Consider the following 22,142-nt stretch of genomic DNA (forward strand, 5'->3'; position numbering starts at 1 on the left):
CTTTGCTTGGTTTTGATAATGTCTTTGACCTCTACCTCACTCTAAAACCTGGGGGCAAGTTACTTTACTCATGGGTTTGTCATCAGTAAAAGAGGAGATTAGCACCCACCTCCTACACACCGTGTGAGACGTAAAGGGAATAATCACATGCAGAGTGCTTAGAACAGCCAGTGTTAACAAGTGTTAGCCTCTATTGGGACATTAATCTGGTTTTCCTCTTATATATCCTATTGATCCTTTTTCACCTACGTTTTTGTCCTCCTGACCCTGGTTTTCAAAATACAGTTCTTTGCTCTTCATTGTTCTGTTCATAGACTTCTTCATAGTCTTACCATCTCTATGCCTCCTGTCATGGATTGAATTGTGTCCCCCCAAAATATCTGTCAACTTGGCTAGGTCATGATTCCCTTGTATGATTGTATTTTGTCATCTGATGTGATTTCCTTGTGTTGTAAATCCTATCACTATGATGTAATAAGATGGATTAGCAGCATTTAATTTTTTTTTATACTGATGAGGTCTACAAGATTAGACAGTATCTCAAGCCACTCTCTTTTGAGATATAAAAGAGAGAAGCAAGCAGAGAGACATGGAGACCTCATACCACAAAGAAGGCAGTGCCAGGAGCAGAGCACATCCTTTGGACCTGAGGTTCTGCACTGAGATGCTACCAGACCAAGGGAAGACTGATCACAGGGACCTTCCTCCAGAGCTGACAGAGAGAGAAAGCCTTCCCCTGGAGCTGACGCCTTAATTTGTACTTCTAGCCTACTGAACTGTGAGAGAATAAACTTCTCTTTGTTAAAGCCATCCACTTGTGGTATTTCTGTTATAGCAATCCTAGATGACTAAGACACCCCCCTTTGTGTAGGCAGATTCTAGACAAATCTCCCCGCCTTTCTGTAGGCAGATTCTAGACAAATCTCCCCTCTACATTTTGGTAGGAGGCTTCTTGTAGCACAAAACTGCCCCTTGAGGGCATATTTTCTGTCCCTATGAGGACATTTTTGACCCCTGTCAAATCATTCCACACCAACTGCCCTCAGCACCTTGTACACAGCCGGGTCGGTTCCACTTCCAAGATTGAAGACTCTGACCTTTCACCAAGTTCTATAAATTGTATTACTTTGAAGATGGAATCATAGTATCATCCTGAGCAGTAGGCCTAATGGGAACATGTAAAGTGATTACTTCCTGAGCAGATGTAAAATGGGATGTAGGGCTGTAGCAATCAAACAAAAACCACAGAAGTCCTTAGAATGGTCTAGAATAATCTAGTGACCCTCAGCAGTTGTTGTGTGCTTCTGTTGTAAGCTTCATCATGCCCTCAATATTTGTGTTTTTTCTGCATCTTCGGCAGCCTCTAGAGAGCCAGGTGGTTTCTTAATTTACCTTTGTCATCCTTGCACAGTATATCCTCCGTAATTATTTATTTGTTGGGTGAGTTAATTGAGGAAACCCTTGTGGCGTAGTGGTTAAGTGCTACGGCTGCTAACCAAAAGGTCGGCAGTTTGAATCCACCAGGGGCTCCTTGGAAACTCCATGGGGCAGTTCTACTCTGTCCTATAGAGTTGCTATGAGTCAGAATCGAGTCGACAGCAGTGGGGATTTTTTTTAGGTAATTGATCCAGATGCAGAATTATTGCAAATATCTTCAATGATTAATTTGCAGGAGGCAATAGGAATTTTAAAAAGGAGGTGACATTTGTGATTTTTCAAAAATGCAAGGAGGCAGCTAGTATTATTTTCTCATTTTTTAAGTTTTCCATTTCTCATTTATGGAGAAAATTGAACGTTTAGTGTTAGATATGCCCAGAGTCTCATGACTTGTAAGTGGTTGACTGTATTTAATATGTATTGTTTCACATACTCTATTTTCTCCCCTCACTTTCTATTTTTATCAGGCACATATTCTATTTTCTCGTTTTATTTTTTCCCCCTCCCTTTCTATTTTTATCAGCCACATATTCTATTTTCTCATTTTATTTTTTTCCCCCTCACTTTCTATTTTTATTGGCTGTGCTGAAGCTCATTCTATTTTTAGAGCGTATGTATTTCTTGGAAACCCTGGTGGTGTAGTGGTTAAGTGCTACAGCTGCTAAACAGAGGGTCGGCAGTTTGAATCCACCAGGCGCTCCTTGGAAACTTTATGGGGCAGTTCTACTCTGTCATATAGGGTCCCTATGAGTCAGAATTGACTCAACGGCTCTGGGTTTTACGTATTTCTTAGTAATATTCTCTTTTGTTTTGAGTTAATTCAGTCCTTTTAGTTTTATAATTCCTACTATTTTGTGTAATTATTTGTTTTCTAAATTCTTTCAGAGCTTAGTCCTTTTTCCTTTAATAATGAAACCATTTAAGGTTATGCATTTACTTCTGAGCACAACTTTGACTGCCTCCTGAGGGATCATATGTTTATTGTTTTATAAATGATCTGTTATTGTGCATCTAACTTGTCCTTTGACCTCATGTATAATAATTTTCCTTATTTCTAAATGGTTGGGTATTAGATGATTTTTATTAAAGTTAATATTTAATTCCTAGTTTTATTGCTTTGTGATCAGAATGTTGGCCTGTCATTTTCCTCCTAAATCTTTGCAGAATTGCATCAGTATTCAGAAGTGCATATAGTTACAATAATAGCAATGATGGTTTAGAAATGAAAATAAATAGGCTTTGACATTGGTGCTTAAAAGTTAGTTATTTTCCTATAAATTTGAGTTCTTGTTTACCCAACTGATAAATTGTTTTGCTTCCTTTTATGATTCTAACAGAATACAATTGGCCCTTAGTATCCTTGGGTTCCATATCCGCGGAATCGACCAGCTGCAGCTCAAAAATATTGGGGGGCGGGGGAAGAAAGTTTCAAAAAGCAAAACTTAAATTTGTGACACCCCAAGTGCTACACGGAATTCTTGTGAATGAACCGAGGTGTAGGTGTCCCCTGCTATAGCCTTCTGCCATTTCACAGATTTTCAGCCTCCCTCTAGCACTCCTTGTTGTTGTGTTATTAGGTGCTGTCGAATCGGTTCCGACTCATAGCAACCCTATGCACAACAGAACGAAACAGGGCCTGGTCCTGCGCCATCCTCACAATTGTTGTTATGCCTGAGCTCATTGTTGCAGCCACTGTGTCAGTCTACCTCGTTGAGGGTCTTCCTCTTTTCCACTGACCCTGTACTCTGCCAAGCATGATGTCTGTCAGTTTGTCATACTGTGGGGGCTTGTGTGTTGCTGTGATGCTGGAAGCTATGCCACTGGTATTCAGATACCGGCAGGGTCACCCATGGAGGACAGGTTTCAGCTGAGGTTCCAGACTAAGACAGACTAGGAAAAAGGACCCGGCAGTCTACTTCTGAAAAGCATTAGCCAGTGAAAACCTTATGAATAGCAGCGGAACATTGTCTGATACAGTGCTGGAAGATGAACCCCTCAGGTTGGAAGGCACTCAAAAGATGACTGGGGAAGAGCTGTCTCCTCAAAATAGGGTCGACCTTAATGACTTGGAGTAAAGCTTTTGGGACCTTCATTTGCTGATGTGGCACGACTCAAAATGAGAAGAAACAGCTGCAAACATCCTAGCAGTCCTTAGGGCTTGCAAAGACTGACAGAGCGTTAAGTGTAAGCATTAACATATCGTTTATATTGTATTAGATATTATAAGTAGTATAGAGATGATTTAAAGTACACCAGAGGATTTTCATAGGTTATATGCAAATACTAGGCCATTTTTTATAAGGAACTTGAGTGTCTTTGGATTTTGGTATCCATGGTGGGGAGGGGTCCAGGAACCAATCCCTCTCAGGTACCAAGGGACGACTGTATATATTCTCATATAATTCTTAAGGCAAATTGCCAGTTTTGGTTTTTATGGGAAACTGGTTCCAGCCTGTTCTAGAATAATAGTCAGTACTCCAAACCTGCGACAAACTTGAGAAGTGCCTTTAAATGGAACAGTGGGACTCTCTAACAAGCCTATTAGTGTTTAACAACTTTAATGAGCTTTAAAACATGTCATTTTTTAACTGTGAATCATTTCATATTAAAACCTGTGGGTTTCCTGCCAAAGTTATTTTTAGTGAAAGCTGTGTACTTTCAGCCAGATTTTGAGTGAAGCGAATATGAGAGAAGCTGGAAGCAGATTCTAGAAGAAACTGGAATATCTGAGGACCGTTTCCTGCGCATCTGAGTCTTGGCTCTGTTAATAATCCCTCTGATGGGCTTAGCCACACTCCCCTCCACTCCTGTTATGTGACTCATTCAGAACTGGTGGGGTCAATGGTTCAGTTCAGAGCAGTTTCTTTCTCTCACGTCCTGCTTCTTCCATCAATACAGTCCGTTTTAAAGTGAGAAACAGTGAAAGACCAAAGGAGGTGATTTGCATTTGAATAGAAGATGATGTTTGCACTTGAGCATTTTCTTTATTTTCAAACTTACCTAATTAGACCAGGCTCATTTGGTTTCAGGGAAGGTAGCTTCCATTCAAAAACAAACCTTTGAGTTAATTCTGAGGCATAGTGACCCCTGTAGGACAGAGTAGAACTGCCTCAGAGGGTTTCCAAGACTGTAAATCTTTAAGAAAGCCAACTCCCATCTGCCCTGTAGGGTTTCCAAGGCTGTAAATCCCTACAGGAGCAGACTGCCACATCTTTGTCCTGCAGAGTGGCTGGTGGGATCGAACTGGTGACCTTTTGTCTAGCAGCCCAGCACTTAACCACTGCCCCACCAGGATTCCTGTAGCTTCCACTGAAAAGCCTTAATTCCCGTAAAGGTGGCGGGAGAAGTGAAGGCAGCCCTTGAGAGGTAAGACCAAGCAATAATATCAAGGGAAAGGGTGGGACACAGCTAAATGGACAGAGCTGCCCCACCCTTTTCAGGACTTAAACCAGTTTTTCACTCTTTGAAGCTGTCCCTGCCTGTAGCGTTTCCTCCAAACAGAAAAAAAAAAAAAAAATCTAGTGGGGAAAGATTATGAGGAAAAAGTATTTTGCCTTTAAAATATAGAGAGGAGGAATTCAAGGCAATGTTACTGGTTGGCAGAATGCAGTCTAATGCTGTTAGTATATTTGCTGCTTAGCAAAATGCAGAAAAGGTACACACAGTACAGATATTCAGGTAATAGTTGGCTTGAATAATTTTATTCATTTAGCAACTTTTTATTTACTTACCCAGTGTTTATTGAGCATCTACTATGTATAAAGTACTGTTTGAGGTATTGAGATTTAAACAAATAGGAATAAAATATTCTCTGTCCTCAGGCCACTTACAGTGATGGAGAGACAGATATATGGACAAATAGCGATAGCATGGTGGTGCTATGGTAGAGGTATCTGCCAGGGATTATAGTGATACCAACAGAGGATGGGTAAGCCTACTTGTTGGGGAAAGATGGCAGGGAAATTTCACTGAAGGGCAGCGTTTGACCAGGATCTGAAGGAATTGATAGGAGTTCACTAGGTAGGCAAGGGACATTCTGGACAGAAAGCACAGCATGGAGGTCAGAACCAATATGGTGCCTCCACTGGGCCATCTTGGGGCAGGTGTGTAGGCTGCATTGTGGAGGTAATGGGGAGCCACTGGAAGATTGGAAGCACTGGAGTGACACTATTGGATTTGTGGTTTTAAAAAGTTCTTCTGACTGACATTGTGCAGGCTGGAGTGGAGTTGAGTGTGCCTGGTGGCAGTAGATAAAGCGGTGGCAATGGTATCTGCCTGTGGCTTGTGTGACTGAGTGGATTTTGGGCCATCCAGCCTGAAAGGAAGAGTGAAGTTTGAGATGTCTGTGGGGGTCCAGTTGCCATTTGTATCTGTGGACCTCGACCTTAGGCAAGAGATGTGGAAGGACAATATGGATTTGGGGATTGTTTTGTGTGTAAGCATGGGTGTGGATAAGGGAGACCTTGTCAAATAAGAAGAAAGTACCTGAATTTTAGGAGCAGAAGGGGAAGAAGAACCAACAAAGAAGAGCCTGAGTGAAAAGTGAGGGAGGTGAGTGGAGAACCAGAGCAGAGTGTACGTTAGACACCAAGGACTCTGACAATCACAATACAGAAAGCTGAGGCAAAAATGCCAACATCACCAAGAGGTCATGGAACATAAAACCCATATAAAGTCAAGGTGCCCGTTGGCTCAGTTTTCATATTCTGTTACTCAGAGGAACACTGGCCTGATACCCAACAGGCAATTTTAATCTTTACTAAAGTCTTTCAAAGACGATTTCATTCCTAATGCCCAACAACATTTTGAACCCTTTCCCCTCATTCTCTGTACCTGACGCCACCCATGTTCCCTACCCTCTTTCTCCAAATTCTCCTAAAATCTCTCCAACGCAGACCTTTTTGGCTTTTTCTTTCTCCCTAGTACTGGGTTAGTACCTCTTATCTTCTATGTTGCTTATGTTCTATCTGGCCATTCCTGGTACCTCTCAATGCTTCCTTCACTCATAATTTTATGCAAGGAACAAACATAAAGGCAGCATTCTTGATAGATTGGGGAAGTGGAAGTGACCACATGTATTCCTATGTTCATGTTTTCCTGACTCAAAGAAGACTGTTAGTGGTCTTTGACAAGGATTTTAGATAAGCGGTGGGAGAGAACTTTGCTGGGATAGGTTAAGGATTAATCAATTGATGGATGAAGCAGGACAGTTGGTGAGGGCAGGCTATGTATTCAGAAAGTTTAATTGTGAAGGGAAGGAAGCATAAGGCTGAACAGAAGGTGGCAGGTGCTTGAGGAAGGATACTTTAAACATTGTTTTTAATAAATTTTGTTTTGCCGTAATACTTAAAGCAGAAATTCTTGTGGGAAATGGCTGTCTTTTTAACAGAAAAATCAATATCATTTACATTGCCTGTTACTACTATGTGTTGTTAACTGGAGCAGATGAGGAAGGAATCCATAGCCCTACCAGGATCCTAACATTTGGACGTTTTCTGTTAGAGAGGCTTGAAAATCCCATTGGACCATTATAGTCACAGAGATGGTTACACCTTGAGAGGAAAGAATGAGCAGAGCATTGGAGCTTAGTGATGCGGGGAGAGATTGTCCTCTGCCTTGTGGTTGTAGACTCTCCAGGTTATTCATTTCAGATTATTTATTCAGTGTGTGGCTCTCCTCCTATTTCCTACCCACCATGCAAGGGATGGGCACCCTTGGTGCCAGGGGCTGTGTTGGCGTTAGTTGTTGACTTTGACTCATGGCAAGCCCACGCACAATGGAAGGAAATGTTGCCTATCCTGTGCCATCTTCACTATCACTGGTGTGTTTAAGTACATTGTTGTGGCCACTGTGTATCTGAGCATCTTTCAACCTAGGAGGCAGTATCAGACACTATATCAGACACTGTATCAGCACTGTATCAGACAGTATTCTGTTGTGCTCCATAAGATTTTCATTGGCTAATTTTTGGAAGTAGATTGCTAGGTCTTTTTTCCTAGTCTGTCTTAATCTAGAAGGCCTGCTGAAGCCTGTCCACCATGGGTAACCCTGGTGGTTGAAACACTGGTGGCATAGCTTCCAGCATCATAGCCACACAGTACAACGAACTGACAGACAGGTACCCAAACCAACCAAACCCACTGCTGTTGAGTCAATTCCGACTCATAGCGACCCTAGCAGACAGAGTAGAACTGCCCTGTAGGTTTTCCAAGGAGTGCCTGGTGGATTTGAACTGCCGACATTTTGGTTAGCAGCCATAGGTCTTAACCACTATGCCACCAGGGTTTCCGACACACAGATGCTGGAGTATAAATCCCAGGGCTGTGGCAAGGCAGTTATAGCATCCCGTCATTGCTAAGTTAATTTTTTTCTGATCCAAAGGTTTCCCTTGAGAAGCGACTACTGGACTCTTGTATTAGAAAGCTGGAGGTGACCGTGGCTGAGTGAGTAGATTAGATCTGAGAGCAGAGGGCCTGGAAGCTGGTTGCAGTGGTTCATCTAGAGGGGCAAGAGAGGTAGACAGACAGCTCCATGCCTTGCAGTGAGGAGCAGGAGGGTTTGCCCTGACTGGCTCTCTTGCACCTTGGTTTTTGGTAAGAAAGGGAATTGGGGTGACTCAGCATCACTCGTTCCCTCTGTGGTAAGGTATCCCTACCTCAATAATTTCAGAAAGTTCAGTCTAAATCAGTGAAATGGGTACTCTATACAAAGAATTGCCTTTCCCTGGTCTAGGACCTGGAAGTACAGTGGTTAACAGAATATTGCTCTGGAGTCTTTTGGACAGGCCTGCACTATGATCTGGGCAAGAATCATTTGAAACCAGCATGATATTTATATATAAATGACAGTTGTGAAATTTATTTCTAAGGTTTCAGGTAACAATTTGCTTTCATAAGCAGACCACAAAGACCTTCCCTGAATTTTTTAATTGCGAGCTTACCAGAAGCTGTTGTACTGCTGTGGATGAAGCAGGCACTTGTTAGTGCCCCAGGTTTCTCCTAATGATCTTGAAATTTGTTTCACAGAGAAGGAGGCTGTTAACTTTAGAATCAAGATCAAAATGTGCGAAGGCACTGATTTAAAATAATAACTATTGACATTTCTATGGCTCCCTCCATTTTATAAATTTCTTTCAAATACATTGTTTCATTTTGCCCTCATGACAGTCTTATGATTCCTTATTATCTTCCTTATTTTACATTTGAAGAAATGGGAGCTCAGAGTGTTTAAGAATCCTGATCAAAGTCAAATGGTTTGCCTCCAACTCAGTGACTTTCAAATTTTTGAGCCACAGTAAATCCATTTCATGTCATGACTGAGCATATGAGCCACATAACAATACTTACCTTGACTATGCTTAATTAATTAATTCTACTTAATTCTCTTTTCTTTAAGCAGCTGGTCTTACTAAGTTGACTTCACGACTCACTGTCCCAGTTTCCGAGTGCAAAACCCACTGCCATCGAGTCAATTCTGACTCATAGCGACCCTATAGTGCAGCGGTAACAAAAAATGTCACAGGTGGGTGGCTTTAAAGAGCAGAAATGTATTTCCTCACAATTGAAGAGGCTAGAAGTCTGAATTCGTTGTCTCTTTCAGCTTCTAGTAGCTGCTGGTTAATCCTTGCAGATACATGTCCCTTGTCACATAACCTCTTCGTTCTGCATATGTGCCTTGCTGTGTTTTTTCTTTCCTTTATAAAACACCACTCAGGGGGGTTAGGTTTAGGAGGCACCCTACTCTGGCAAAAACCTCATTTACATAGCAAAAGAAACACCCTGTTCCCAAGTAGGGTCGCATTCACAGGTACAGGAGTCAGGACTTCAACATATCTTCTTGGGAGACGCAGTTCAATCCGTAACACCCACTAATGACTCGTGAGGCAAATTTGAAAAGCATTATTCTCAGGCTCAAAATGACATTTAGTTCTTTCCCTGAGAAAGAGAGGAAGGGGGGAAGGGAGGGAGGTGGAAAGGGTGGGCGTCTGAGGTGGGCTGGGGCGTGATAGAAGAGAACAAAGGCACAGAACAGGAAGGTGGGATGCTGACAGCCATGCTTCTGGGCCTCTAAGTGTTGCCCATGGCCGAGACATGGGATCTGCCTTGGGCCAGCCAAGTGACCTTGAACCTGAGGAGCAGAAGTCATGAGGTTTTGCTCTATTTCTGTTAGAAAAACAACTCAAAGCGCATTCCCTATACACACCAGGTCTATAGCATTCTCGCACTTTCCAAGGACTATTAGCAAGTGATGACAGGTCAGAGGAAGCTGTATAATCACAGAAAAAAATAACAGAGAGAGGGAAGTAGCTCCTCACTTGGAGGGGGAAATTTCCTGCCTTTTACAAGAGCGTCCCACTGGAAATCAGAATGTTCTGTCATGCATCCTGCAAGGAAATGGAGGGCCAGAAAAAGCCCACAACCCAAAGGATATTTCAACCTACAATAGATGATAACAACAGCAGTTAATAATGGCAACCTAAAGAGTGAACCTACCTGTGCTGATATTTGGATGTGGTTTTTTGTTTTATTTTATTGCGTTTTAGGCGAAACTTTACAGTGCAAATTACATTTTAATTCAAAAGTTTATACACAAATTGTTTCGTGACATTGGGTGCAATCTCTGCAATGTGTCAGCATTTTCTCCCTTTCCCTTTCCACCCTAGGTTCCCCATGTCCATTCATCCAGCTTTCCCTTCCCTTCCTGACTTCTCTTTGCTTTTGGGCACGTGTTGCCCATTTAGTCTCCTATACTTGATTGAACTAAGGAGAACGTCCCTCACGTGAGTTATTGTTTTATAGTCCTGTCTAATCTTTGGTTGAAAGGTGGACTTTCAGGAGTGGCTTCAGTTCTGAGTTAGCAGGGCTTCCAGGGCCATAGTCTTGGGGGTTCCTCTAGTCTCTGTCAGACTAGTAAGTCTGGTCTTTTTTTGTGTGAATTTGGAGTTTGGTCTACATTTTTCTCATGATCTGCCTGAGACCCTCCATTCTGATTCCTGTTAGAGCCATTGGTGGTGGTAGCCAGGCAGCATCCACGAATAGGGATCGTTTAACTTCTTTCTTACCAATTTGGATGCCTTTTATTTCTTTTTCTTGCCTTTTTGCTTTAGCTAAGACTGCCTGCCCAATGTTAAATACGAGTGGTGATAAAGGGCATCCTTGTATTGTTTCCATTCTCATAGCAAAAGCTTTCAGTCTGTCTTCAATGAGAATGATGTTGGCTGTTGGTATACCAAAAAAAACCAAACCCAGTGCCGTCGAGTTGATTCCGACTCATAGCGACCCTATATAGATGCCTTTTATTATGTTGAGGAATTTCCCTTCTATTCTTACTTCATTAAAGTTTTTTATTAGGAATGGGTATTGGACCTTATTAAATACTTTCTCTGCTTGATTGAGATGATCACATGATACTATTCTTTTGTTCTTTATGAGGTGGATTATGTTGACTGATTTCGTAATGTTGAACTGTCATTGCAAACCTGGTATGATTCCCACCTGGTTTTTTGATATGATGCTCAATTCTATTGGCTAGAATTTTGTTGGAAACCCTGGTGGCATAGTGGTTAAGTGCTATGGCTGCTAACCAAAGGGTTGGCAGTTTGAATCTGCCAGGCGCTCCTCGGAAACTTTATGAGGCAGTTCTACTCTGTCCTATAGGGTCGCTATGAATCAGAATCTACTCGACGGCACTGGGTTTGGTTTCTGCGTAGAATTTTGTTAAAAATTTTTGTATCCGTGTTAATGAGAGATACTGGTCTGTAATTTCCTTTTTTTGTTGTGTCTTTGCCTGGCCTTGTTATGAGGGTTACGTTATGGTGGCTTTATAGAATAAATTTGGGGGTATTTCTTTCTTTTATATACTCTGAAATAGTTTGAGTATTACTGGTCTGAGCTCTTCTCTGTATGTTTGGTAGAATTCGTCAGTGAAGCGGTCCAGGCCTGAGCTTTTCTTTTTTTTTTGGAGGGGGGGGTTTTAATTACCTCTTCAATCTCATCTCTTGCTGTGGATCTGTTCAGATTTTCTGTCTCAGCTTGTGTTAGTTTAGGTAGGTAGTGTATTTCCAGAAATTTGTCTGTTTCTTCTAGGTTTTCAAATCTGTTGGAGCTCAGTTTTTCATATTATTGTGTTATGATCCTTTTTACTTAGGTTGGATCTGTTGTAATGTCTCCCATCTCATTTGTTATTTGGGTTATTTGCTTCCTCTCTTGTTTTTCTTTTGTCAGTTTTGCCAGTGGTTTGTTGATCTTTTTGAAGAACCAACTTTGGTCTTATTGATTCTTTCTATTGTTTTCCTGTTCTCTGTTTCATTTATTTCTGCTCTAATCTTTATTATTTCCTTTTTTCTAGTTATGTGGTCTTCTTTTGCTGTTCTCTGTTTGAGTTGTAGAGCTAACATTTGATTTTGGCCTATTCTTCTTTTGTGATGCATTAGTTTATTGCTACAAACCGACCTCTGAGCACTGTCTTTGCTTGTCCCAAAGATTTTTGTATGATGTGTTTTCATTATCACTTAATTTTTGGAATTTTTTAAAATTCCCTCTTTGATTTCTTCTATTATCCGGTTGTTCTTAAGTGAGGTGTTCTTCATTTTCTTATGTTTGATTTTTTTCCCTTGCTCTTCCTGTTACTGATTTCTACTTTTATGGTGTTGTGATCAGATAGAATACTTTGTATTATTTTGATGTTTTAGATTTTTTGATGATTACTTTGTGGCCAAAAGTGTGGATTACTCTGGAGAATGTTCCATGTGCCTTGTAAAAGTATGTATACTTTGCTGCTGTTGGGTGGAGTGTTCTATAAATGTCTAGGAGGTCAAGCTTGTTGATTTTGGCCATAGGTCTTCTGTTTCTTTGTTAAGTTTCTTCCTAGATGTTCTCTCCTTTACCAAGAGTAGTGTGTTGAAGTCTTACACTATTATTGTGGAACTGTCTATTTCTCTTTTCAGTGCTGTTAGCGTTTGATTTATGTATTTTGGAGCCCTGTTGTTGTGTGCACAGGTATTTATTAAGGATATGTCTTCTTGGTGGATTGGCTCTTTAATCATTATATAATCTCCTTCTTTGTCATTTATGGTTAATTTGCCTTCAGGTCTATTTTGTCTGAGATTAGCATTGCTACTCTTGCCTTTTATTGTTTTGTTTTTGGCTTGATATATTTTTTCCATCCTTTGATTTTTTAATATAATTATGTCTTTGTGTCTAAGGTGTATCTCTTGTAGACAGCATATTGGTGGGTTGTGCTTTTTTATCCATTCTGCCACTCTCTGTTTCTTTACAGTTGCATTTAAGCCATTTACATTGAGTGTGATTACATTTGCCACTCTCTGTTTCTTTACAGTTGCATTTAAGCCATTTACATTGAGTATGATTATTGATAGATATGAATTTATTGCTGTCATATTGTTGTCTTTTTTTTTTTGTGTGATGCTGACATTTTCTTTGTTCCTCTTACCTCCTGTGTTGCATTCCTATTGTTTGAGGATTTTCTTTTTTTTTCATTATTAGTGATTTTGCGTTTACCGAGACTTTGTTTTTTTTCTTTTTTGTTCTGATGAGTAGGATTTTTCTCTTTCTCTGTGGTTACCTTGAGATTTACCCTTATCTTCCTAAGTTTGAAGCTGTCTTTTATGACTTGGTATTGCCGTGACTTTTCCTCCATTTTAAAGTCTATGCCTAAAATAAAAAACCATTTATTACCCATTTTATTGTTTTAACATTGTCGTCATTTATAGTTTGACATCTCTTTTTCCCTGTTTTAAGTCTTTTAGCTTTGTTTTATTATTGGGAGTCCTTTACTTAGTTTGGTATCTGGTTGATGCTGTCCTGCATCCTAGACTCTGGTTGTTGTCTGATGTTGGTTCTCTAGCCAAAGAGCTCCTTTTAATATTTCTTGTGTGGTTTGATTTTTATGAATTGGCCTAATTTCTATTTTTCTTGAATTGCCCTAATTTCACCATTGTATTTGAGAGAGAGTTTTGCAGGATATATAATTCTTGGTTGACAGTTTTTTTCTTTCAAGGTTTTATGTATGTCATCCCATTACCTTTTTGTCTGCAGAGTTTCTACAGAGTAATCAGAGCTTAGGCTTGTTGTTTCCCTTTTGTGAGTGACTTTTCATTTTTCTTCAGTTGCTCTCAGGATTCTTTCTTTGTCTTTGATTTTAGTAATAGTGATTATGGTATGTCTTGGTGATTTTCTTTTGGTGTCTATCCTATATAGGTTCATAGAGTTTCTTGGAAGCTCAGCTTTTCATCTTTCATGATATTTGGAAATTTTTATGTTGACAAATCTTCAAAAATGTTCTGTGTGTTTTCCATTTTCTCCCCCCGTTCTGGAACTTGAATGATGTGCAAATTTTTGCTCTTGATTGTGTCTCACATAAATTAGGTTTTCTTCTTTGTTTTTTTCATTCTTTTCTCTGATTTTTCCTAAAACAAAATGACATCCAGGAATTTGTCTTTAATCTCACTGATTTTGTCTTCCATTATTTAAAATTTGCTCCTAAAATGTGATTTATGTCAACATGTAGTGTTCATTATTGTTACTTTTAAATGAATAAGTAGGTATATCATTGCAAAATTTGTTTTAATTTTTAATATAGTAAAGATCAGTAGACATAAACCACATAAAAGCTCTTTCGGGGTTGTTATGGATTGAACTGTGTCCCCCCCCAAATTGTGTATCTACTTGGCTAGGCCATAATATCCACTACTGTGCGGTTGTCCACCATTCTGTGATCTGATGTGGTTATCCTATGTGTTTTAAATCCTAATCTCTATGATGTTAATGAGGCAGGATTAGAGGCAGCTACATTAATGAAGCAGGACTCAGCCTACAGGATTAGGTTGTATTTTGACTCAGTCGCTTTTGAGATACAAAAGACAAAAGGAAGCAGAGAGGAGAGGGACATTGTGTCCCCAAAAAAAGTGTGTCAACTTGGCTAGGCCATGATTCTAAGTTTTGTGTGATTGTCCACCATTTTGTCATCTGATGGAATTTAAATCCTACCTCTATGATGTTAACAAGGCAGGATTAGAGGTAGTTAATATTAATGAGACGGGACTCAAAGTACAAGATTAGGTTGTTTCTTGAGTCAGTCTCTTGAGATAAAAGAGTGAAGCAAGCAGCAAGATAGGGTGACCTCACGCCACCAAGAGTGAAGAATCAGGAGTGGAGCACATCCTTTGGACTCAGGGTTAATGCACAGGGAAACTCCTAGACCAGGGGAACATTAATGACAAGGACGTACACCAAGAGCCGTCAGAGAGAGAAAGCCTTCTGCCGGAGTTGGCACCTGAATTTAGACTTCTAGCCTCCTAGACTGTGGGAGAATAAATTTCTCTTTGTTAAAGCCATCCATTTGTGGTATTTCTGTTTTAACAGCACTAGATAACCAAGACAGTGGGCATATAACTTCAAGGGAAACAACTAAATATTTTGAAAAGATATTTTTCATAGAAAATATTATTTATGTTAACATGTAGTGTTTATTATTGTTACTTTTAAATGAATAAGTATATCATTGCAAAATTTGTTTTAAATTTTTAATATGCTAAAGATCAATAGACATAAACCACATAACAGCTCTTTGGGGGTTTTTATGGATTGAATTGTGCCCCTGCCAAATGTGTATCTTCTTGGCTAGGCTGTGATATACAGTATTGTATGATTGTTGTTCATTTTGTTATCTGAGTTAATTTTCCTATGTGTTGTGAATTCTAACTTCTGTGATGAAGCCCTGGTGCCACAGTGATTAAGCTATCAGCTGCTCACAAAAATGTCAGCAGTTTGAATCCACCAGCTGCTCCTTGGAAACCCTATGGGGCAGTTCTGCACCATCCTATGAATAGGAATCGACTTGACACCAATAGGGCTTTTATTTTTTTTGATGATGTTAACGAGGCAGGATTAGAGGCAGTTATGTTAATGAGGCTGGACTCAATCTACAGGATTAAGTTGTATTTTGAGTCAATTTTTTGAGATATAAAAGAGAGAGATACGAGTGGAGAGAGACCTCCTGCCACTAAGAAAGAAAACCTGGGAGTAGAGCGCATCTTTTGGACTCGGGTTGTCTTTGCTGAGAAGCTCCTACACCAGGGGAAGATTGATGACAAGGACCTTCCCCCAGAGCCAACAGAGAGAGAAAGCCTACTTCTGGAGCTGGCACCCTGAATTTGAACTTCTGGCCTCCTAAACTGTGAGAGAATACACTTCTGTTTGTTAAAGCCATCCACTTGTGGTATTTCTGTTATAGCAGCACTAGATAACTAAGACAGGGGTCCTCATTAATTTTTAAGAGTGTAGAGAGATTCAAGACCAAAATTTGGTATCTGCTGGGGTTTGTCATATAATGTAATACGTGTAATGTAATGAGATGGAGGGGAAAGGATAGGGAATGAGAATATTCACTGTATACCTTTTTATATCATTTTAGGTTTCAAACCCAGTAAAAGCATTTTCTATTCAAAATGTAAAGTTTAAAAAGAAAAAGTTTAGGTTTTTTTTACCTCTTCCTCTCTCCCCATGGTCTCGGAGGCTGGTAAAATTTTCTAGCAAATGTTTAGGATTCATGTACTGCCTTTAATCCCCTATACTTCAAATCTCCTGCCACCCCATTACCCTACCGTAATGAACAATTCATTTGTCTTGGAAGCTCAGCTTTTTTCACAGGTAACAACTATTATCAGTCACAGTGGGGGTGTTGGGCTCGGGATAAAGTGATTCCTGGGAGTTCTGTGTTTTTAGGAAGAAAATCAGCCAGTTTTCATTGTCAACATTTTAATCTTTGCTTCTAGAACTACGATTTTTTAGTCCTAGAGGATTTTGAGAAAGAATTGGACATTAGCAAGTAAACACAAGGAAATACTTAGTTTTGTTTTACAACTTTATAGACCCAAAACAGCTGGGATTAATGGGTTTCAAGTTGATATTATTAATTAGAGGGAGGTCTTCAGTGTATGTTTGAAAGGAGAGGACAGATGTTGAGAGAACAACCTTCATGTGACATTGAAAATGTTCAGGGAAGTTATGTCTGGGGGGTGGGGAACCCAGCAAGACTCTTTCTAGAATAGACTCATACCTCAGAACCATTTTTGGACTCAACTTTCTCCTTATTCATGTACCAGTTAACTAAGTTCTGTCATTTCTACTTTCAAGACATCACTTCTTTCCTTGTTCCCCCCAACCCCACTGTCTCCTCACATCAGTTATTACTGTTGATTCCTAATCAGCTCCCCACTTTGGGACCTGACCTCAGCAACCCATCTCGTACCTACTGCCCAATTTGCTGCTCAAAGCACCTCTCTTATCACGTTCTCCAAATCTGTAGTGCTTCCACATTGTTCATAGAATAAGCTCCATTGCTGACATTCTCCTACTGTCTCATCAATCTTATGTTGCCTTCCTATGGAAGTCAGATTCCCGGGAAACAGATGTCACACTCAAAGGAAGTCATTGAAGAAAGTCATGTTAACCCAAGGAGGGTGGTGACCACCTCAGGAATAGCAACAGCTGGAAGCTGTTACAATGCCATGGCCTCAAGAGGTGAGAGAGGGAATGGAACCCAAAACCCAGTAAGAACTGCAGCTGTACGGGGAGGGCTGCCTGATGGAGAACCTCACCAGAGAAATGCAGCCTTGGCCAAGAGAAGCCAGGGAGGGTGCCTGGGGGTAAACACCCCCAACCTCTTCCTTGTCCTCTGACTCATATCATTGCTTCCCAGTGACCAAACCCAAAGGACACCAGATAGCAAGTCATCCCTGGACAGTCCAGTCCACAGAGGAAAGCCTCCTATGGTTTAGAGAAGGACTGGTCTGTTTTCTTGAGGGGCTGTGGACAAAGTGACCTTTGCCAATCCACTTTTTTGAATCCAAGCCCTCTGCCTGTCCAGTTCCTCCTTGTTCAGAATCACAGAATCCTGGAACTGAAAAGGACCTTCGAGGCCACCTGCCTCACCCACTCCTTCATGTACAGATGGGCGGATGTGGCCATCTCCAGAGTGGCCTCATCGAGGTAACACACAGGCACAGCAGAGCACTAGGCTGGGCTTTGGACTCCCCCGCTTAGTGGTTTTGCTATGGTGTTAGGTGTGGCAGGGGGAAGACGGCCTTTCTCCTGCTGAGTGCAGCCAAAGGCAGGGATGAGATACTTCACGCCAGTGACCCCAGCACCTGGCAGAGGGCAGAGCCCAGAGTATGCTCGAACAATGGTGGTGGAATGAGTCCCTCATTTCTCATGAATTGTATAGCCTTAGTAGCCCATACATATTTTTATATGTAGTCCCACATTGTCTTTCTCTCACTTGACTGTTTCTTGCAGGTATCTTCCCACTGGCCTCTGTGTTCCTGGAGAGAACCTTCCCTGGGGGTGAGGAGAAGCTCATTATGTGCATTTTGATTCTCTGGAACATTAAAATTGGGGCTGAGCACAGGTGATCCTTGAATACTTTTTGAGTTACATTATAAAGGCACCATGTGGGAATTTGACTTTTTCCAAGTCCTTTGAGGAACGAGCCCCTGGGGCACAGTGATTATAAGCTACAGCTAGTAACTTTTTTTTTTATTAGTAACCAAAAAGTCAGCAGTTGGAATCCACCAGCCGATCCTCAGAAACCCTATGGGGGAGTTGTACTGTGTCCTATAGGGTCACTGTGAGTTGGAAAGAATCAAGTCCACAACAGTGGATTTTGATCTCCCTGAGGAGCACCTGGTAGCAAAATCTCTGATGTGGTTGATGTTTTTTTGTAGCTGTCTTTGGAGCATGGTCTTTCAGATATGATCCCCATTTTACAGATGAGGAAACTGAAGGGCAGAGAAGTTAAATAACCTGCCCAAGATTTTACTTTTAATGAAAGACACAATGAAGACAAAGACCTGGGTGTGATTCCTGGCCAGGGCACCTAATGCATAACCACCACAGCTTTTTCAGTGGAGGCTTGCTTGTTGCTATGATGCAGAATAAGTTTCAGCAGAGCTTCCAGGCTAAGGAAGATTAGGAAGAAAGGTCTAGTGATCTACTTCTGAAAATCAGCCAGTGAAAACCCTTTGGATCACAGTGTTCTGATCTGCAACCTATCATGGGGATGTCGCAGGATAGGGCAGCATTTGTTCCATTGTGAGTTAGGGTCTGACTCCATGGCAGTTGACAACAACTGAGACAGGGGTAGCATTCAAACACTGGCAGCCTGGCTTTCCAACCTGTCTTCTTATCCCTCTGCCATGCTAAATGCTGTAAATCACTAAAGGTCATTCCAGGTGGTGGCCAGGACCTTTTGGTTGAGAATAAACAGAATGCATTGTGTTAGTCATCTAGTGCTGCTATAACAGAAATAATGCAAGTGGATAGCTTTAACACACAGAAACTTACTCTCTCATAGTTTAGGAGGCTAAAAGTCCAAATTCAGGGCGCCACCTCTAGGAGAAATCTTTCTCTCTCTGTCGGCTCTGAGGAAGGTCCTCGTCATCAATCTTCCCAAGTCGAAGAGCTTTTCAGTGCAGGGACCCAGGTCCAAAGGACGTGCACTCCTGGCTCTTCTTGCTTGGTGGTATGAGGCCCTCTGTCTTTCTGCTCTCTTCTCTCTTTCATATCTCAAAAGAAATTGACTCAAGATACAACCTAATCTTGTAGATTGAGTTCTTCCTCATTGACATAACTGCCTCTAATCCTGCCTCATTAACATCATAGTGGTAGGATGTACAACACATAGGAAAATCACATCAGATGACAAAATGGTGGACAGTCACCTGATAATGGGAATCATGGCCTAGCCAAGTTGACATACATTTTTGGGGGACACAATTCATTACATGCACTAACCGCTACACTCCTCCCACTTGATTGGCTTGGGTGGGGGGTGTCATTATATGTGCCCTGCCCAGCCCTGCCTCCAGGCACCTCTTCATCTTCCTTACGCTGACACAGAGCATCGTCTGTGGTTCATAGTTGTTATTTTTGTGGGATGAGAAATAGAGCTTTTTGCAGAAACTATGTCACTCAACATTAAAAACTCTGATGAAGCATGCTTGTAAGGTGATCAATATGCCCATATTTTTAAAAGTTCTCAAGTACATTATTAAGTAATGAAACAATTCTTTGCGAAGCCCTGTACTGAGCTTTAAAACTATAAGACCCCAAAAAGAAATTCTTTGATGACAATATGGGTTTTATAAGGGTAGGTGAAATCCATTCCATTTAGTAAAAATTTCGACGTAGCGATTGGAGGGACATTTTATTTTGTAGAGGGAGAGGGTAACTATCATTTGGCAAGAAAAGAAGTCGAGTTCCTGAGAAATGTGAGCTCCATTTTTCCCGAGGGGCTCCTCTAGGCTGGTATTGAGTTTGCGTGTGAATATGAATTTTCCTCCTTCATCTCCAATTGCTTATATTGTAGTAAAGTCATCATCTGTTGTCGTGGAAATGACCAATATGGCAGTGATAGCTTCATTGACTATTAAGTGTGAAGTTCAAAATGACATGAAAAAGATAGCTTTCTCTACCTTATAAAAAACGAGTTGCCATTCTCACTCATGGTGACCCCATGTGTGTCAGAGTAGAACTGTGCTCTGTAGGTTTTCAGTGTCTGATTTGCCTCTGGGTAGACTCGAGCCTCCAACCTTTTGGTTAGCAGCCAAGCATGTTAGCCATTTGTACTACCGAGGGACTCCTTCTGTAGCTTATAGAACAATTATTTTACCTTAAGAACAATCCCATATATTCCAGAGAGAGAGAAGGAATTCCTCATGTTTTTGTAATTAATACAGAAGGAAAAGGAGCTAACATTTTTTATCCACCTCCTGGATGCCACAGAGGTGTCTCTGGCATCCAGTTAACTTGCTGCAAACAGTTAACTTGCTCAGCTGCTAACCAAAAATTTGGAGGTTCACGTCCATCCAGAGGTGCCTCAGGAAAGGCCTGGTGATCTTCTTCTGAAAAACCAGCCATTGAAAGCCCTATGGACCATAGTTCTATTCTGACACACATGGGGTGGCCATGAGCATGAGTCAGGGTCAACTCAACAGCAACTGATACGTGTACAGGAGGGAAATATGGCTGTGGGGTAAAGAATTAACTTTACCCAAAGAATTTGATCTTTATCCTTGGTCCCTGAAAGTCAACCTCTAAAACCTTGGGATTTCCCTAGTGATTGAAGTATCTTCGATGAGGACTCTAGACCACACCTGAGGGTTATGCTGTCTAGATGCCTTTTGGGTTGAGGGTGGCCAGGTCAGAAGGGCCCACCATCTGACATCAGCCTGACCTCAGGGGAGGGGAGGGTGATTCAATCAATAATGCCTGAAAAATGAGGCCCTAGTAAAGCCTTGGGACACGTAAGCTTTTTGGGCTTCCTGGTTGATGAAAGACATCATGTATGTGGGAGGGTAACATGTCCCTTTTTGGGACATGGAAGCTTCACGTTGGGAACCCTCCCAGACCTCCCCCTATAAGTCTCTTCATTTGTATCCTTATTGGTATAATAAAACTGTAATCTTAAGTATAGAGCTTTCCTGAGTTCTCTGAGTTATCCCAGCAAAGTATGGACCCCAAGGGATTAGTGGGAGCCAGCAGGTCAGGAAACAAAGGGGGCTGGGGACCCCCAAGTTTACTGTTGGTATTGTGAGCGGGGAGAGGGGACTCCCAGATTTGTAGCCAGCAAGTCAGAAATGAGGGGGGCCCTGAGGACTTCCATGCTTATGCCTGGCATAGTGATGGGGTAGTAGGAAACCCCCACATTTGTAGCAAGTAGGTCAAACATGAGGGTGTCATGAGTACCACCAACCTGCGGCTGATGTCTGAAGTCTTCGGCAGACTTTGCAGTGTGAGGACTGTGTCCTTTAACTTGTGAGCTCTGACTCAGCTCTGGCTGGCTAGGATCAGAGGAGGTAGTGCTACATGAGCAGTTGAATTGGGAACAGAGTTGGACTGCAGTTGATCCTTACAGTTTGGTGTCAGAGAAGTCTGTAGGAACCAAGAAGAGTTGGTGAATCATACCCTTGACTCCTGAATAAAGACATTTTGTTGCTGAACCAGCTCTCCAGCTAAGTTCACACAGATGTGACATCCTTTGGGAAAGCCAAGGGCAAGCAGTTGATAAAAAGTTTAAAGGAATAATTGACTAGAAGCCTCCTCCTTAGCTCAACTGTCCTGACCCAGGGCATACTACTAGTACCGGTTGCTGTCAAGGCGACTCTGACTCATGGTGACCCATGTGTATCAGAGTAGAACTAGGCTTCATAAGGTGTTTTAAATTTATTTTTTTATTGAAATATTGTGTTTTGGACAAAGTTTACACAGCAAATTAGGTTCCCATTTCACTAATTCTCCACAATTTGTTTAGTGACATCGGTTACATTTTTCACAGGGTGTCAGCTTTCTCATTATTTCTGTTCTGGTTGTTCTGTTTCCTGTCATCTGGTTCCCCTGCCCATTGCCTTCTGGTCTTTGCTTTTGAGTAGTGTTGACCATTTGACTTCACACAGATGATTTTTTAAAGGAGCACAGTATTCATAGATACTGTTTATTTTATGAGCCAATCTGTTATTTAGCTAAAAGATGACCTCATGGGATAGTTTTGGTTCAGGCATTAAAGAGTATCCCAGATGATAATCTCAGGGATTCCTTCAGTCTGAACTGGTCCAGTAAGCCAGGACTTTTTAGGAGTTTGAGTTCTGCTCCACATTTTGCTTCCGTTCTATCAGGATCCATCTACTG

The 22,142-nt window shown here is 41.3% G+C and overlaps 1 protein-coding gene across 26 annotated transcripts in view; it reads left to right on the forward strand.

Moving 5' to 3' along the window:
• B3GALT5 (beta-1,3-galactosyltransferase 5) overlaps positions 1 to 22,142 on the forward strand; it is a 172,538-nt gene that overhangs the window by 123,625 nt on the left and 26,771 nt on the right. For 9 of the 26 annotated variants that reach the window (XM_049874864.1, XM_049874871.1, XM_049874865.1 and 6 more), the window contains one exon: positions 17,754 to 17,865. The exons of 13 other annotated variants lie outside the window; for them this stretch is intronic. Coding sequence is in view for 2 of the 13 variants with exons in the window: in XM_049874891.1 (XP_049730848.1) it covers positions 17,754 to 17,865 (112 nt within the window). In the remaining 11 variants the exon portion in view is untranslated. Of the gene's footprint in view, positions 1 to 13,976; positions 17,866 to 22,142 lie in introns of those variants that run through there. 4 more of the 26 variants (XM_049874882.1, XM_049874884.1, XM_049874890.1 and 1 more) reach the window with 3 other exon arrangements.

This window comes from Elephas maximus, chromosome 2 (assembly GCF_024166365.1).
Source record: "Elephas maximus indicus isolate mEleMax1 chromosome 2, mEleMax1 primary haplotype, whole genome shotgun sequence".
NCBI classification, from domain to species: Eukaryota; Metazoa; Chordata; class Mammalia; order Proboscidea; family Elephantidae; genus Elephas; species Elephas maximus.